This window comes from Spodoptera frugiperda, chromosome 6 (genome assembly GCF_023101765.2).
Source record: "Spodoptera frugiperda isolate SF20-4 chromosome 6, AGI-APGP_CSIRO_Sfru_2.0, whole genome shotgun sequence".
Classification (NCBI taxonomy): Eukaryota; Metazoa; Arthropoda; class Insecta; order Lepidoptera; family Noctuidae; genus Spodoptera; species Spodoptera frugiperda.
In genome coordinates, this window is record NC_064217.1 from 8099679 (window position 1) to 8118469 (window position 18791).

The window sequence follows — 18791 nt, forward strand, 5'->3', positions numbered from 1 at the left end:
TAAGTTTCAAAATGATTTTAATTTTTATAATAAATAATGTTAAACTGTAATTTTTATCTATGATGATATATTTTAAACAAAATTAGACTACATTATTGTTAAAAACTTTAACTATAATTTAATCAGTTTCATTAGGTGTTCTAAGTTTTATTGGTATAGGGATAAATCTGTTATCATTTTCACTATAATTAGGAGATTCCGCTTCTTGATTTTTGTTTCCTTTGACTGGATAATGGACTTTTTTAAAACTTCTATTAATTTTCATGTCCTTGGCATTATTGCCTTTTAATTGTCCCCTTTTAGTGGTCTCAGTGAAGGATGCAATTTTTAAAACTCTATTTTCTTTCGTTTTTCTTCTTAAGTTCTCTTTAATATTTGAATATTTTCCTTCATTGTTTACTTCTTTAATTTTTTCTTCGTACTTTGAGAACATTTCTGAGGCGAAGTCAGGTCCAGTTATTTCTTCTGTGTCTCGTCTTCTACGTTTACCAGATATGACTCCAAGTTGTAGGAGTACTGGATTACTAACTAGTGCTGCTGCTGCCCCCAGTAGTGCTATTCCAGCAATAGGCCACAGAACTGCCTTTGTTGCTAGCGCCTGTGAAAAAGGAGAAGTTGAAAAATTAAATAACGTGGATATTGCTTCAGTTTTTTATACCTATTTTCATATCAATGTCTACCTATTTTATTATTATACATATACCAATGACTATGGTACTTTTAGGATCCATACACGTTCTAAATTTCTAAAGGGCAATTAGTAAATTTTTATCGCTACCAATAGACCAAAAATCTAGTATAATATTTTTAATTAAGATAGGTTTTAAACACACATATTATCATCCATCTGTGTCATCTATCAATACAATAAGAACTAGTGGTCCGAATGGAGTACCTATATTATAACATGCGAAATTCACATCATGTAACTGCCACATTATCATTGTTTTAAAAATATGAAACGAACGATAGCATATACTTAAACATAAGTACTCGGCAGGATAATGTTGATGAAGCACCGTATAATATTAAGTTACATTTAACAAATGAATAAATGTAATAAGCAGTTTCTAATCACGAAGGTACAATTGCGTAGGTTACTTGATCTAAGAATAACAGCATCCTATTCCCCGAAGAGAAATAAACCAATTATGCAATATTGCAATGATAATTTTAGATTTCTTGGAACATTTCATTCTCAAGACATAAATAGACATAAACGAGTATCTTCGAGTACAACATCTACTCTTTTTAGATTTAGAATCTATTTGTCTGTTATCATCCTCGAGACTAAAAACAGTAACTAATCCAATTGACGTGGCGTCCCATGACGGTGGCAAGAAGGCGCATGAGCCACCTGATGGTAAGTGGTTACCATAGCATATGTTCGCTTGCAACACTTGGGGCATTACATGCGCTTTGCCGCACTTCCTTCTTGAAGTACCTCATATTGTTGCCTATTTAACTAACTAACTTAAGACATAAGTCTTTTAAAGTAAACAATTATATGAAGATGCTGACGTGCTGAGGATGCCGATAATAGATAAATCCAGCATTGCATTAAAGGTTATGCCCTCACGCCACCAAATAAAAATATTTATAAACATCTTAAAATGTTATCAATGACTATTTTCGATACCCATTGAACCCTCAACTTCGGTTCAGAAAGTTGTTTGCAACTATTGTTCGTAAACATCACAAATGACAATTGTTCTATTGATCCATTAAACAATGGATGTAGATCAGACACCTGTGACGGGTGATAGTAATTACACCGAAAAAATTTCGGTGTTAAGCAAAAACAAGAAGTTTATATAACAATTCTTTATGGCTTTAATCAAAACCTCAGAGTGTACCTGACTCCGTCTTCTTCTAGTTCAGGAATAGAAAAATATACATTCAAATCACACTATCTAAAAACAATTACTTTATGAAACTAATCATAAGTTTATTTTTGAGTCAGCTAATGACTTTTCACACTTTGGGCGAGGCGAGAAGGAGTGTCAGTCCTTACTGACAAAGAACGACCCTGTTTCTGCTCCTGCGTTTTGAGCCGGAGCCCCGGTAAACCCGCTAGGTAGTCTGAAACTCCGAATTGATACTATTGATAAGCGAAGCTTAAACTTTTGTACTATCAACCTAATTATTATTGGCAACTATAACTTTCATACAGACCAGACGTTCTTCAATATTATGTTCTACTCACATGTTTATAATGCTTATCATAATGCCCATGATGGTGGCCGTGGCCATGGGAATCGTGATAGTCATGGTGATCATGCGAATCATGGTGGCCATGGTGATCATTGTGGTGATATCCATGATAGTCATGATCGAAGGATGGAGGGCCATGACCATCTGAATGGGGATCGTAAAGATGATAATCGTGACCATGTGAGTAATGAGGACTCTCTTCATATTCATTTACTGTGTAACCTGGAACAATAATATGACAATCATTCCTTAAATTTTAGAAATTGTTAAATCATATTGACTCATGCTAATATTATGGTAGCAATATAGTTAGAAGAAAGATAACTGTTAGATTGATTATGTCTATTACTTACAAACTAGTCAAATGAAAAGGCAGCGTAACAATTTGAAATAAAGCATTAATGAAGGTGTTGTATCATAGTTTAATTATTGGTAGTACTAAAGGGATGAAGAAAGCAGTTACGTAATAGATAAAGTCTATTGTACTACAGCTATAGTTATGATTACACATGATGCAGTTTTTCTGACAATAGTGCACACACTAATTACCTAGTTAAGAAATATGGTGACATAACACCAGAAGCACACAGTAATCTGTTAGAAACAGGAACTAAAGTGACCAATGGAGATACAAAAGGAAAACTTGGAGATAACATTAGTGTCATTAAAGTTATAGAAAGAGGAACTAATGTGATTGATAGAGAAACAAATGGAAATCTTGAAGATAACTCTAATGCTATTAATGTCAAAGCTATTTTAAAACGAAATCTAGATGAATGTTACTTTTAATGTTTTACCTGAATGATCATGATACAGCAAGCCTCGGCCATTACTTGAGCTGGACAATGCACTGTCGGGTATTTCCTGTAAAACGGAGAAAATGATTCATGAGTTTTTATCAGAAATCGTTGATTTTGCCTTTGTCTTATTAGCACCAATACGGTTAAATAGGTATGACGAGATACATTTTATATTGAAGATCTTTAAACTCATCGCTACTATAACTGTTAATACTCTAATAGATGCTTACTAAGTGAATATTTTCTGCATTTTATTTTCTTTGTTTTTGAGAAGTTCATTCATGTTCAATCATAAGATTCCCCATTCCTTCTCTATTAAAAATAAAAAGTAATATTTGATTCTGATAAATTAATTAAATACAATTAACCCTTGGCCGCGGTCCGATGCTTCGATACGATCGTCTGAACATCGCCCCCTTTCACATGGCTCTCAATGTTTCTACTTCAATAATTGATGGCATTACACGGTACGGTATTACTTTTCTTTTAAAATGTCCACAAGGTTGTGCCCTTTGACGACAAATATTTATTGAATGTTCTTACTTTTAATTCTTTATCTATCTCAGTTGTTAATTTTTTCTGTTTAAATTGATGACATACGTGCACTACAATACGAATGCAAAATATCAAGATTTTGTCTTGTAGCTTACTTTCTTATTTCCATTTTGAACAAGACTTCCTCAAGAAAGTATTAGTGTCAAGACTTATTTTGAAAATATTTGAATACAATCCTCATCTAACTCGTCATGAATTCGAAAGGGTGTGACTCATGTTTTTTCCCATCTCATATTGAGGTTTCGTTCCGAAGCGTTATTCATTACTTACTACGGGGAACCGATCTGATATCTTACTAACTGTTGCTCTGAGGTCGAGGCCGTCACGGGAAAAGATTCTCAGCTATGCATCTTAAAATCCCTCTTTCAATGGCAAATTGTTCTCATAAATTATTATCTCTACACCTACGTTACATGTAAAAAGTTTGTTGAACTTTTAATCTGAATAAATCATGGCTTTCTGATAATATGTTGGTAATGAGATTAATTTTAAATGACTGCATAGTTTATATAATAAAAACGCAAAAGTAACAAGATTGAGGTTCAATAAGTAACGGTTACGGGTCAAAGCATTACACAGTATTCCTTGTAGTATGTAGGTGACAAATTAAGGACATATTGGTATTCAAAAAACTGGGACACCACGATAAGCAGCTGATAGCCTACTTGTGCTATGTGTTTGCTGATCACATGCATTTTTAATTATACATAAATTGTATTATAACTTTAAAAGTACCGATGTAATTTTATATTGTATCGGCTGCCGGTTGAGTCACATTTCCGTTCCAGCAAGTTTATCAAGAATGTGGGCCATGTCAGTGATATTCCCACAAGCAGCCTCGGCCTGTCGTATTTCTGCATTTGAAATGTGCTAAATGCTGTCAGTTATGCGGCGAAGTAATTGCGCCCGGTTCAAGTACTCTCGTTATAAATACAAGTTAGCCCTTCGACTGCAGCGCAGGCCTATTGCTGAATATTTATCAGCAGCATAATTACGCTCGAGTCCAATGGTGTTATAATTTTGAATGCTAAGAAAATTATGAATTGTTGAAATTCCCACCTTGAATTTAATTGGGTTGCTGGCCGGTGTGAACGTTGCATATTTTACAAAATCTTCCTTTTGCAAAGTTTTCACATTTGTTATGTTCTGCAATTAAAATGTATTGTTTAATAACTTTTTCATTTCTCCTCTTAAGTTAATTTTAAAAGTTTCTTCTTTCACTTACATTTACATCTGTCGCTGCATAATCTCTGATGTTTGAATTGAAATTCTTATTAGCAATAGGATCACATTTTGCTATACCGTAAGCAGCAGTCAAAACAAAGCTGGCTAAGATTCGAAATTTGGTAGACGTGAACCACATAGTCATCACACTAACCACAAACACAGAACCACAGAAACTAAACAAGAGACATATGAGTACAGAAGTAACTATGACGCTGGAGCGGCTAATACGGTATTCTTTATAAAAAATGTCAACGAAGAAGAGGGGGCTGGTTTGGATGACAATTTGATAGTAGACCAAACAATGGTGCAGTCCAAGATATGGTCACAGCCTGTTGACTCGATTGCGAAGTCGTTTCTCTGGCTTTGTTCATAATAAATTATAATGATGGTCATGTTTGTTGAATTGTTTCATGGTGGATGCGCATTGCCTCGGATGCTTTTCAAATTCCAGAGTACGTGCGTTTTGTTCAAGATGTAATAAGACATGATGGCGATGAGAAATAAGATAAACTTTCTTAATACGATGGTTAGTAATTGGTGGGAAATTTTAATGTTGATGAAAGATCTAACAATGACGTTAGAATGTTCAATAGTTTTTGTTCTGGTTGTAAATATCGAACAGTCAATGATTTTGGTATGAGAAGTACCTTCCAAAATGTAACTACTACAAAGTATGACGAGTTGTATTAAAATTAAAATTATGTTTGTTCTCATTTTTGTAGATCGGTAAAAGTACGATTCATAGTTTCTAAATCCTTAAGAGACTCTCAATCTTCAACGCCATATACGCTCAAAATAGAGCATATTGTACTTAATGTCCCATTCTATTACATTATTCGCTAGAAATCCCTCTCTGTGACTAGCAACCGTCAAAGGAACAAAAACACATGTTCATACAACACGAACGTTTAGAAAGCAATGCATTTCCGTAATACATAATGCATTTTCTGTATACATTATTTCTAATTACCACTTTAATATTACATAATTAATCTTCTGATACAGTAATAAGGTTTAATTTAGCTTGAAGATCTGATTTTGCAGTAGTTAGCGTTTGCAGTGTCTCATAGTGAACAATAGTATCGCACTTGCGTAAGATGTGAGCCTACTAATGTACCGTAAAACATGGCAACTTTACCATATTTTGGAACAAAAATCGAAATATATTTTTAACCATAAGACGCATAGAAACCAAAACTATATATTTAGAATTGTAGTCTATCTGGCTCACTTTACCGTAATCGTCATTATATACAAATGCTTACTTTAGCCGTAGTAAAGAAAAAACAACATGGGTAAAGATACCAAATTTTTGGCAACTTTACCTACGCGCCGTATTCATCGTGTATTGCATATTAAAGAGTTGTTGAGGTACAGAGGGCTTCATCTAGGACCTCTTCGTATTATAATGCAAACAATATGAGGAAATCTATAAAGATAACGGCTACACAGACAGTCGGGAAAGTTGCCACAGGTTTCATCGTAATTTACATACAAATAATTTGTTACGCTCGGGGTTGTCAAAAAATGAGAATTATTTTTATGACATGTATATTTTAAAAAAATATATAAACCTTAAACCTAAAGTAAAAAAAAGCATAAATATCTGACATAAATATTGTTCCCTTTTAAACTAAATTAAGTTCTAAAATTTTAAGTATTTATGTTCAAAATTGTAAAAAAAGGCTACAACATAATGTTTAATCTTTTGACTTTTTAATTTTTGGACTTCACTATCTCCGTAGCTAAATTTTAACATTACTTTCGTATACTTTTTATATTGTCTAACTCCGAGTTATCTGCGGTTTTGTTTCATGTGAGCCATTTTGGCTCTAAAACAAAAGGTATTATTAAATACATTATAACTTATCATCCAGGATATTCACTATTATGCTGGGAAATTTAGGTATTTGAAAATGGTTACATACACACAAACAAGAAAAAAACATTTATTGCCAACCCTAACTGTAGGTAAAGTTGCCACAAAGCAGGCCGTGGCAACTTTACCTAACCTGTGTCAACATTACCGAAGCGATTATTTATCAATAAATTAAAGAAAAAGCAATTGCTGACATTACAACAGTAATCCCAACTATATTATACATTCAAGATCAAAATTTCACTCACCTGTGACATATAATTAAGGCTCTGTGAGCACAATTTAGGAACTACTAACTTTTAGCACATTTTCACGCACTACACTGTGACGGCCATTACTGGCATAATAGCAGTCTTGCGTCTACGCAAAATATAGTAAATATTTCCTTTTAATGTCTAAAAAATACTACTATTACAAAACAGAATTCTAGTGGGTAGATTTTTAGATAAATGAGTTTATACTGAATACCTATAGTATGGTAAAGTTGCCAAGGGTCTGGTAAAGTTGCCATAGTTTACCGGTACTTAGGTATAACGAATAGTGTTTAGAATACAATACTATGAAGAAACCTGTTATTTTGTCATTTTAATGAAACATCACTTTGTATTGTTACTGGAACAACTGTTACTTTCTTCCTGATTGTTTTGTTTTTGCTAAATGAAATGCTTAGAATGCTTATTCTACACGTATAAGTTTTATAACTAATTGGACGATGAATGGTTTATCACGTTCTAAGTGAAGATCAAACTTTAGAAAACTACGTATATTAAATTACGAGTGTATTAATTTTACAATATTGCATCTTGTCTCAACGCCATCTTGGCATCACAATTTATATTTCATGTAATCAACTCAGCTCAGCAACATTTTCTCCGAGATTTCCGAATACGTTTTACATTCGTGTTTCGAATATAACTAAGACACCCAAAACATTACGGGTAGAGCCGGTTTTTATTAGTTTTAAATTATTTATTTCGCGGCAACAGATTTACGATTGGCAACGCGATATATCAGGCGCCCGCCAATAAAATTCACTCGTACCACGGAATACATTCAACTAGACATACCAATACATTTTACATAGAAATCGTACAAATATTTGTAACAATGTTAAAACATTTACGTCCGAATAATGAAATGCTACTCAAATTTAAATTGTGCTTAAATCTCGTGCTATCTCTGTCATTTAGAAAGAAATTGTAGGGATAGAACTATATTATTATTTGAGAGCGTCTTAAAGTCAAACGTCTGAGTATTTGACCATTATTAGAAGTATAAAAAGTTACGTGTTTATGCGAAAGGTTTCCACAAATAAATATGTATTAATTTAATTAATATTAAAGTAAACAGAAATATAAATAAGACCTTTTCAATTATGCTAAATTCGAACCCACGCAATAATACACAACAAACAAATAATTTCTCGAAATAAGGTATTTGTACCGCGATATAATTAGGATTCTTTGTAGTCATGAATATTTACATAATAACTTATCTAATTTAATAATCCTTATTTCCTTTGAAGCTAATTGGATACCTACTAATATATTTAACAATAACGTTTAAGAACATAACAAATAGGCAGTTACTTATTGTAATATAATTTTACCTAAATATATACACGTATGTCGCTTCTAGCGTCAACAAAATATCTTCGTTTTCTCTTACATTTGCCAGATATCACCGGGCAGGTAGCTCAAACCCCCTTTTATTTTACGATGTTAAATTCTTCACGAGGTACATAGGTGAAAGAAGAGTATCCAATGCTATTTCGATGGTGGCGTTGAAAAAAGATAAAATTTCGAAACAGGGTGGCTTCCCGGCCAAATGGCCTGGCCACGATTAATGGCTCATGTAATTATTTTCAGTGCATCCTTCGAAATTGCACAAAGGGAGTGGTTTAAAAAAGGCGAAATAATTCAACGAATGAAAGATAGCACTGTTGCTATCTTTCATTCGTATTTTATACGTAAAACAGTTTTATAATGAGTAAATTGGTTCCCACACAATCTTGTATCTGTATCACAATAGACCAGTTCTTCCCATGATTGAATACTAAACGTAGACGGTAATCGTTACGTGGAATAAAATATCCTATTTATTATTACCATCTACGAGTATTTCATCCTTCAAACTTCCAAGAGATTTTCGAGCACTTTCATCCACGTTATCGTATTGAAGAATCGTGTTCGTTCCAATCTAATTTCTGAGCTTAGAAAAGCATCGATCAATGTCTCCGTGCTTCAAAGAGCATATCGGAAGCAAAGCAGAAGGTGTCGCTGTAAATGGATCGGCGCTTAAACGAGTATCAATAGAGCTAAGATTCATGCGATTTGTAATCCCATTTTCTAGTTGCCTTTTTTGATTCCGAAGCTCCTTCTTTGAAGACATTTCGTCCAAACTTCGTTTATTGAACGAATTCTATCAAACATTTCATTCAGCACCAAGCTAATATTTCAATTCTAAAGTGTCAAACGACATTCTCATCCAGACTTTTCGTCGAAACGTGCAGAAGCATTTGCGAACGCATTCGCCGATGAGACAGTCCCATTTGGCAATATGAAAGTGACGTCTTATGAAAAATGCGGCAATACCAGTTGAGGCACCGACATTAAACCATCTGAATATGCGAGGGGTAGTAAATGTCACGTGTGATGGGAGCTTAAAATAGAAGAGGGTGACTTTAGATGTTATTACAAAAATATTTCTGGTGAAACTAGTTAGTTGTACGAAGGGAACGAAGACATTAACGATATCGATTCATGTGCCACAATATGACATTCGATGCAAGAGTCTCTGAGAGATTTGCGGAACAATTTTTCATAAGTATTTGTCCTGTACACAATGGAAGAAGCAAACATCATTGAGGACTTGTAAACTATCGGAAAGCTTGTTTGTAAAGTGTTTCTTGTTGTGGGATCTGTGTTTGTCTCATGGGAACTTTATCATTCAAGTTGAATGCACTATGTAGGTATAAAGAAGTCGACTTACAAAATGTATAGGTAGACTTTAGCTCCATGGAATAACGATCTGTGGTCGAATTTGTTTGTGACTCGATTGGCAGTCATTTGATGACTAATTTGTGGCTTTGTTTGTTTAGATTCACAGAGGAATGTGGAATGAATGAAATTATGTTTGTGGTAGACAATTTGGTTGGCGAAATTTTGATGGAATTTGTTTAGCATTGCTATTTCAGTTTTGTAAATGCAGTGTATGATTTTGTTGACGCATTTTAGAACTACAAAGATAGCTTGTGGTAGAGGTGAATAAACAAGTAAATACATATTTTGCTTTTTACTATTACATCTACATTATTTATTTAAGACATATGCATTGGCAATACAGAAACAGTAAATAACAAACACCACACGGGTTGATACAAAACAAACTTGAATAATAGATCAATGGCCCCACCAGAAGTAACTCGTAAAAAAACACTTTTCCGCCAAAGAATGGAGGGCCGAGAAAAATTGCACTCGTTACGGTACAAGGAATTGGCGTTAATAAAAAACGCACCGTAATTCGGAAATAAGGGTGTTGACAAACGACGAGACTAGCGCCGGACTAATGAGCCACACAGCTGAAGCACCTGACGACGGTAAAATGCCTATCCGAGGGACTTTACAACCTATTTGTCTTTATCTTTCTGCTAGGGACTTTGTAATTTTTACGCGTAAATATTTTGTGGTTGCTTTTTTTTTGGTTGGATAAACATTTGTGCGTTGTTTTATAGTTGAATTTAAATTGTTTGTTTTATGAGCAGTTTAGAAAGAGTAGGTCATCTCGACACCTGTTGTAGTTTGCCACCTGCGTCTAGCTGCACCTTACCTTTGTGAATATTTATTAATATTATTATGGAGCTAAAGAATAAACAGATAGAGTGGTATTGTTTTTAAATGCACTACCGAGCAGTCGTATCACCATCAGGTGATAACAAACAAATAATGTTTACCATCAGGTAAACAACCAGAGGTTGTTGTTACAAGTGCGTTGCTGGCCTTTTGGGGGTTAGAAATTTAAGGGTTGTTAGGGAATCAGGGTTTAAGTATTATCTTTTTTATGGGAGGAAAATCATCCTATGACTTCTCCCGCCTTGGGCGAGGGCAAGAGGGAGTGTCAGACTCTTACTGACTAAAAACCACCCCGTTCCTACTCCTGCTCTTCGAGCTGGAGACCCGGGAACCCACTAGGCAGTCCGCAGCTACTTAAGTACTGTCTGAATGGCGTTATTCTATTTTAAATAAAAATATACTTTCTTCTAATTAGGCAACAATATCATTAATTAAATCTAAACATGTACCTCTTGAATTACTCACGGAGGTTCCAATTGGGTATGATAAATCATCTATCATGTAAGAGAGGTACCTACCGAATATATGGGTGTATTTTATTGCATACATAGATGCATGCACATATTAGATATCTCCGTTTAATAATGTTATATGTGTAAATAGAAAATTAATATTAGATTTGAACTACTTTATAACAGAATAGCTCCAGAGGGGTAGTCTCTGTGTCGTTGAGTCCATCACAGAATACATGATAATTTATTAACTTAAAATCGATATACAAATACGAATATCGAAATTACACAAATCCCAAAATTGGGGAGGTAGACCAAATAAATCGGAAACCAAAATGATACCCTAACAATCCCATAATCCCGTACCTCGGACTATACACGGTCGGATTTGAATTTATGTGACACTAAAATGTTGCATGTCATGTTTTATAGTTTCAGTAATAATCCAAATTAGGTTCGACAATATGTTATTGGCAGAAACATATTTTAAATTAGTCAGTTGCAGAAAATACTTTGAAGTGCTTTGAAAAAGTAACCTACTTATAAGTAAGTAGTAAGATGTAGGTAGGTATGTAAGATCGAGGAGCTGACATGTACGACCTGGGTGAGATGTTTCAAGTATTTCTTTTATCAAAAAGAGGCGTTGAAATATAAGGGATATTACGATAGTTTCAATTATTTATAACTACATCCACGATATATGAGAAAACAAAAAGAAAATAAAATAACTGCGACGATAATAATTGATGTAACAACTTAGCTGCCCTAAAATACAGGTTGTTTAAATTTTAAAGCATCCGGATCAGGGATCAAAGCGTCTATTATATCCATTTCGGCACGAACCGTGCTGTAGTGAGCTGTGTGCGGATACCGCACTCGTCATTTCACAAAGGTTCCAACAGACTCGCACCCTGTTAATCCTTGCTCGTGTTTTGTTTCATATTACTAGAGGATTGTGGGCAAATAAGAGCTTCTGTTATTCATTTTATCTGTCTGTTTTCTAGATTAGTTGTACATTAAATATTACATAATATTTGATTTTTTCTGTTGTTCTAATTATAATACATAACTTATTTTTTGTTGCCTGCTTTACATCAATAGTTTTACAAATGCCTTCGTACTCGATTCATTTCAGTGGATAAACTTGTCTTCATATCACATTAATATTTTTTTCAAATTTGATAAAAGCAAACCCCCGCAATTCACAATTTATTTTCTGTAACACAAATTTTAACAACAACTCTCATTTAGACGCCACGCTTTTTCACGCAACCAATTTCCTCTACAATTCTGTGACGGATAACGTCTACATCCCAGCCTATTACAGTAAGACCAATACAAATTTCAGAGATACACACACATGTACCACCTATCATAAACACTCATCTCGCGAAAGCTTTCATCCCCTTATGCAAATTGGCCACATTTATGGTGTGACTACGTAACTCACGCACGGCCGCCAATGGGTGGGTGTAACACGCCCTACGCACCCTTTTTGTGAGATGACACTCGTTTTTGGTACCCAGGAAATTGCGACTAACTAGAAAGCCTTGAATGTAATTTGTTTGCGGTTTTAGATAAATGAAGGTGTCATAAATTGTCTGTTTTACATGTGTTTTGGGTTTTCATGTGAAGGATATTGTTGATGTGGATAAGAATTTCTAACTAGAAATTGTTTTTTTTTGCTATCGTTGGTTCTAGTAACGATATAATCTTAGAATTGGGATTTAAGGCTGGTATTTTTATAATAACTATCGTGGGATATACTAAATTAACGAAATCGCCGCGTCTGCCTAAGCTGCTCATGCTGAAGAGACTCGAAACTAGTAAAGTTATTTTAGCCTCTGTGGCTCTTTTTGTGGTAAGATTTAATGACGAAGCGCAATAATTTGTTGGCCATACCAATAAATTAATAGTTCCGTTATTAACAAATTGTTGCTATAAGTAATTTCACAAAAATCTGTGTTATTTGACAGACATTACAGTGACATTACCAAGACAGGAAAAAACAAAAAAATAATCTGGCAGCGGTTAGAAAATACACCAACATTCACATAGTCTACATTGTTGTTCTAAATAATAGTACAGACAAAATTTTCAAGTTGAAAAATGTGCAAATCGCTTTCACATATTTTCATAGTAATTTATTCATAACATGCAACTCAGTGTTGAAATGGTATTAGTAACACAATTACATCTGTAATAACAAGCCTTTGTTTACATTTCAAAGTAAATTATCGCAAAGATTTTATTTGGTCAGAGGATATTTTCAACTTGCATTTTTGACGCACTTCCATCAAAATAAAAGCAAAGGTTAAGTTACTGTTGTTTGTTCTTTGACACCTTCAGTTTTAATTACGTGTAGGTACCAAGTAAATAAATAACCCAAAAATTCATAACATGTTTTTCAGAAACCCTAAACAATCCATCTATTTGGCGCTTTATTGACAAAACTATAACGCAATGAATGACAATATTATGTAACATACTATCAGTTATGACATACAAACCTTACGTCTATAACACCGTACCTAATAACGGTATATCAATACAAACAAGCCTATAGCGAGGCGTCATTTCGTAAACATGATTTGGTGTAAACGGCTCTCGGTTGCCTAGCAACGGATCACGGACACTCAGGCGGTTTGCACGCAAATTGCTGCGTCCGAGTTTATATGGTGTGCTCACACTGGCTCATTATGTATGGTTACGTGGACTGAAATAAGGACAGCTAGATTAGAAGCTTCTACGTAATAATGTAGTTGTTAAGTTTAAACTTAGTAATAGTAGGTAGCTACTTTTTCCGTATTGTGGTTATTACTTGATAAAATATTTTGTATCTACTCTTTATTCTTATTCATAGAAAATAAGGAAAAATATTTTAAATTACTAATAGCTGACCAATGCTTATTTTAATGAATAGAAAACAAGGAAAAATAATTTAAATTACTAATAGCTAAAATACTGAAAGGAAAATATTTTAAAATAATCTATGTACATTCTATCTATTCATGTTTTCCTGTATTCTGTCCAAATAAATTTAATACATACATTCTGTAAGTAAACCGAAAACATCTTTTTTTAAATACCTTTCCAATTGGTCAGAAAACTAGTTTACTCTGTATTTCTAAAGAGTTTGAGTGAGCGGTGACCTTTCTACTTTAGGGGACACTTTACCGAGGGTGCAAACAAATAAAACGAAATGTTTGACGGAGTTCGAACATTCGAACAACTCGAGAATTCTCCCTTGATCTCCGAATTACTTCATTCTTTGGAACACACTTCAATTATCGACTCCTGGAATTTCGGTTATTTTTACCAATTAAAAAGTTTACCGGATTAAAAGTTTGAAGGAATCTTTCGTTGATGGCGCCTGGAATCTTATGTTTCTTCTGCAGTTTTGTTGGATTTGATTGGTAGAAATATTCCGGTCTAAAATGTAGTCATTGGTTTTGCAAAGGTGACAATTACTGTTGGGCATGAGATTTTTTTAATGAGAAATGAGAATTTGAATTTTTATAAGAAGCTATCGTATGATAGCTTATGGTGACGCGGTGGTGGTACGTGTGTACCACAGGACTAAAATATTGCATTGAAACTCAATTATTGGTCCTTACTCACATGTGAACAATAAAATATTACTAGTATAAATTAGTTAAACATATTGAACTAAAAAAACATTTTTTTTCTTTAAAGATGTTGCCTCACACTACGAATTTCTCCTGTGTCGTGGATGTTTTTACAAACATACATATGACACCCAGAACCGAACTAACAACAATTTGTGGATAACACAAATAGTTGCTCAGTGCGGGAAACCCGCTACACGTTCCGCGGCAGTCAGTTGCCCAGCCACCATACTAATCGTGCAGTCATATATCTCCTATATTATAATAAAGTGTCCGTCTGTATACAAATTCTAAAGAATATTGAAATCTCATCCCAAGGCGTGTCCTCACACGCGTTGAAAGGATCTCCATGCTTATTATTGCTCTGACTAGTACCTACTTAATATAATATTCAGTTGTCATACTAGATACGTGATAGGTTTTGATGCGATTACTACTAGTCTTGTAGCACGTATATTTGAATGCCAAATAATATATTTCCTATTTTAACCGACTTTATATCTTATTCTGTTTGATAGTAATTTTTTTCTTTTTTTATATCGTCACGCCTTTTATTCCCGAAGGAGTAGGTAGAGGTGCACATTATGGCAACGTAATGCTACTGTACTATGTACACCCACTTTCTCACTTTCTTTCTCAAACTATGTTGTAAGTCCCATGTAATAGGTGATGAGCCTAGTGTCATGTAGATACCGGCCACATTTCTAGACTCCTTGTTACTACTGACATTTTTTTTAAACCGAATAAAGCTCAGCAATACATCGCTTGCTACTCGTCCGGCAGTCGCACTTGCAACCACTCGGCTAACGAGCAGTCTGATAATAAATACGTTTCTTTATCTTGTTCTACATAAAATGTTTAGCTTGAATTTATTTAATGTCTGCTGTCTTAAAGTAGGTAATTTGATCTCCTAATACCGGTTGCAATACAAGTTTTGATATTAATTTCTCCGTCTCGAATGTGACATGAAATCTACACCCTAGTTACATGATCAGGTCTCATATAAGTAGGTAATATGCCTATTGCCTAATTGTATCGAACTTAATGCCAAATGGTACATGAAGACGTATTTTTATCAACTGACAGCAAAAATATTACACTATTAAAACTTAATTTTATTAAAGACCTAAACAGCTATGAAAGTGGCTAAAGTCGTTTCTTAAAGGATTCTTAGAAGGTTAAAGATAGAAGTATCCATATATGATAATTATTTACCATTTAAGATTGAAGAGTTGAGAATAAAATGGAAATAAACCTTAGTTGTGTGTCATTTTGAGTGGTGGAAGTCATCTAATGACTTCTCTCGCTTAGGGCGAGGTGAGAGGGTCAGACTTTTACTGACTAAAAACCACCGCGTTCCTACTCCTGCTTTTTTAGCCAGAGCCGCGGTAACCCACTAGGCAGTCCGCAGGATAATAGATTTACTTAAACATTAAATATAAAAGGATATTTTACATTAAAACAGTTCTCAATGAAATTTTAAGGTAAAACTTTTAACTTCTAAGAACGAATAGGAACAGGCGTTACAAATATAGCAATAGTTTACATTAACTACAAACAAATCCGATTCTATACATTGCACGTTTTCGATTACACATTCCGGATGTTCGGACGATTTAAATTCGTCAGCCAACATAGTGATTGGGTGTTAACTCTGCCCAAATCTGTACACATGTTGGAATTGGAATCAGTTACTTGTAACAATGACATGAGTAACGCCCAAATACTGAAATGCTACTCAATTTTAAGTTGTACTTAAATATCGTGCTATCTCTGTCATTTTATAAGGAATTGATAGGGACAGAACTAGTTTTGAGAGCGTCTTAAAATTGAGTAGCGTTTGAGTATTTGGACATAAGTCCTATACATTAAATGTTGTTAAGAATTCAAATGATAGCTGAACTGAATGGTTGGTGTACCTATTAGTGGCTGGACTATCGTGTCTTTGCGTGATTCACCAAATTATTTTGAATCTAGATATGGTTTGCAGGTGATATTAAGTGGTTATAAACGCACCCACGACAACTAAACATCCTAGTGTAAAGCGAAGTACAAAAAAAATTATCAACCTCCCAAATAATTTACATCTAAGTACAGGATAAAATTAATTAGAAAAACCTTTAGTAGGTGGCATTGCATACTAAGATTTATTTTTAAAGTTCTTTAAACTTGAATTATACGGGAGTTACTATAAAAGCCCTTCTTTCTAGCTGAAGGTTGGTTTAGTTGACTGGTTTGTTTACTCTACTCAGAGATAATGTAGTACAGATGTGTCCAAAATTGTTTATCTACTTCTATCAAGGATTAACACTGGAATGCTGTATTTATAGATACTTGAATGGTTAAAGCTGATGATAATTTCGTCCTCATAGGCCTAACTGATTAAGATTTTTATGTCACTTAAAAGATGAAATTAGTTCTGTTGTTACTCCACACAATATGGCATTTAATACTACCAAAGTTTTCTAATAAATAGATTAAATAATGAAAATGAGAAAGCATTGAAATCTTCGGATCTGAAATAAATGAACGATAAAAAGAAATTGTAAAACAAATACCAGATTTCTGACACCATTATACTCATAAGATAAAAACAATAGAAATCCGCGACAGTTTTGAAACTAGGCTTCAGCGAATGAGTCATAAGACACCGGTTTGCCTAACCCACCTGGTAATGGTTAGGAAACTATATAGGTACTTACTAAGGCTTATGATATCGACCTAGATGTAGGAGTGAATGAGATTGGCGATACATTAATAGCTCAATGAATAAATTTCAATTCGTATTTGAATTTGAATATTTGGAGTGATTTGTGTCGATCTGTGTCTATTGGTATGGTTAGAAATAGTATTGCTGTTTTATTTAATACCATTAGATATCAGACAAGCTCATGGCATAGAAAATGTGTATAACATTCTACGTGTCGCTTATACCTGACCAAATCCTATAGAAACTTTAATATTTCGATTATTTTTATGATATTATTGTTTTAAGATGAGAATTGACACGACACTATAAAACTCAAAGCCTAATGATTATTTAAACCTAACCTAAACTATTTAGACTGATTTTTACACTCTGGTTGCTCCTAAAATTATTCTAACAAAAGAGAAAAGAACCTGCAAAGTTTCGTTTGTAGCTATACTTCAGACACAAGATAACCAGTGTGGATATTTATTTGTCGATTTAGAAACCTTTGGGAAATCTTTGGAGATGAATCATTGATAGGTCTAGATAGAGTCGATGTCTTAATATTGAATTCTATTTAGTTTTTGTCTTAGATTACTTTGTTTGTAACATCAGGGGCAGTAATATACTTTATTTGCTTTTTACCGACTTTTTATTTCTGCGTTTTCGCTCGTTTGACAGTACGTACACTTGGTGGCGAGGTGATCATCTTCACATCTCCTATTTATTAATAGGAGATGTGAAGATGTGTACGGTTAACGGATACTTAAACACCAGAACATTGATAGGAAAAGATTTTGGAGTAGGTATTACAAGTCTGACTACACAGATATTTCATTCAAAAGCATTTCTGAACTCCAGCAATATTTACCTAAGTATAGCCTGTAGCTAATTTATTACAAAAATTAAATCAAGTATTTTATCGGTCGTAAAACTAAAGCCCATGTGTAATTTCTTAATGCTATACGAAGTTTTCCATTTCACTTCACCCTTCTCCATTTTATTATCTCCCTTGAGATCCTGCTGCTCCTTATTTCGAAGGTCTTATGAAGGTCTTCTGGTTTATGGACAGCTATCGAGCCGAAGTCAATACCTCCATGAATTTCTCATTTTATGGTTTCATGTCTTCTTCGACAAAAAAATTATGGCACCTAAGCTTTTTTTAAGAACAAATCCCCATTTTAAATCTACAGAATTAATTTTGTTTAACATACAAAGATTTGAAATCACGTCTTTTTGTATTATGAGTACGTAGGTTTTAATAGGATCAGAAGAAAAAAGTCACTGTACTTACCTAAATAATTATGGAAGTCAGTAAAACAAACAATACCTTAGTTCTTTCAAGGCCTCAGGAGATGTAGCCCAAAACATCATCTGTCGACAGCCAATAGGTTAAGAAACATCCCGTAGCTAGAAAATTGTATCCGTCCTAAGATCACGATTGAAATGACATTGGTAACGATCCTATTGTCTCTAACAAGGCTGTTGTACTTTT

The 18791-nt window shown here is 34.0% G+C and overlaps 2 protein-coding genes across 2 annotated transcripts in view; one reads left to right on the forward strand and one right to left on the reverse strand.

Moving 5' to 3' along the window:
- The window catches only part of LOC118267831 (protein sprint), a 215199-nt gene that overhangs the window by 386 nt on the left and 196022 nt on the right, over nt 1-18791 (forward strand). The window lies entirely within an intron of this gene.
- On the reverse strand, nt 83-5384 carry LOC118267863 (uncharacterized). Its single transcript, XM_050694389.1, has 5 exons — nt 4795-5384; nt 4629-4715; nt 3012-3078; nt 2207-2436; nt 83-598 (listed from the first exon to the last, which is right to left on the reverse strand). The coding sequence occupies exons 1-5, from the start codon at nt 4936-4938 to the stop codon at nt 119-121; spliced, it is 1008 nt and encodes a 335-aa protein (XP_050550346.1). The 5' UTR covers nt 4939-5384; the 3' UTR covers nt 83-118.

Coding starts and splice junctions, on each gene's coding strand:
- LOC118267863 (XM_050694389.1), bottom strand. CDS start 4,938: ATGACTATGTGGTTCACGTCTACCAAATTTCGAATCTTAGCCAGCTTT. Junction 2,437..3,011: donor GCTGTATCATGATCATTCAG/GTAAAACATTAA, acceptor TTATTGTTCCAG/GTTACACAGTAAATGAATAT. Junction 599..2,206: donor ATGATAAGCATTATAAACAT/GTGAGTAGAACA, acceptor CCTTTTTCACAG/GCGCTAGCAACAAAGGCAGT.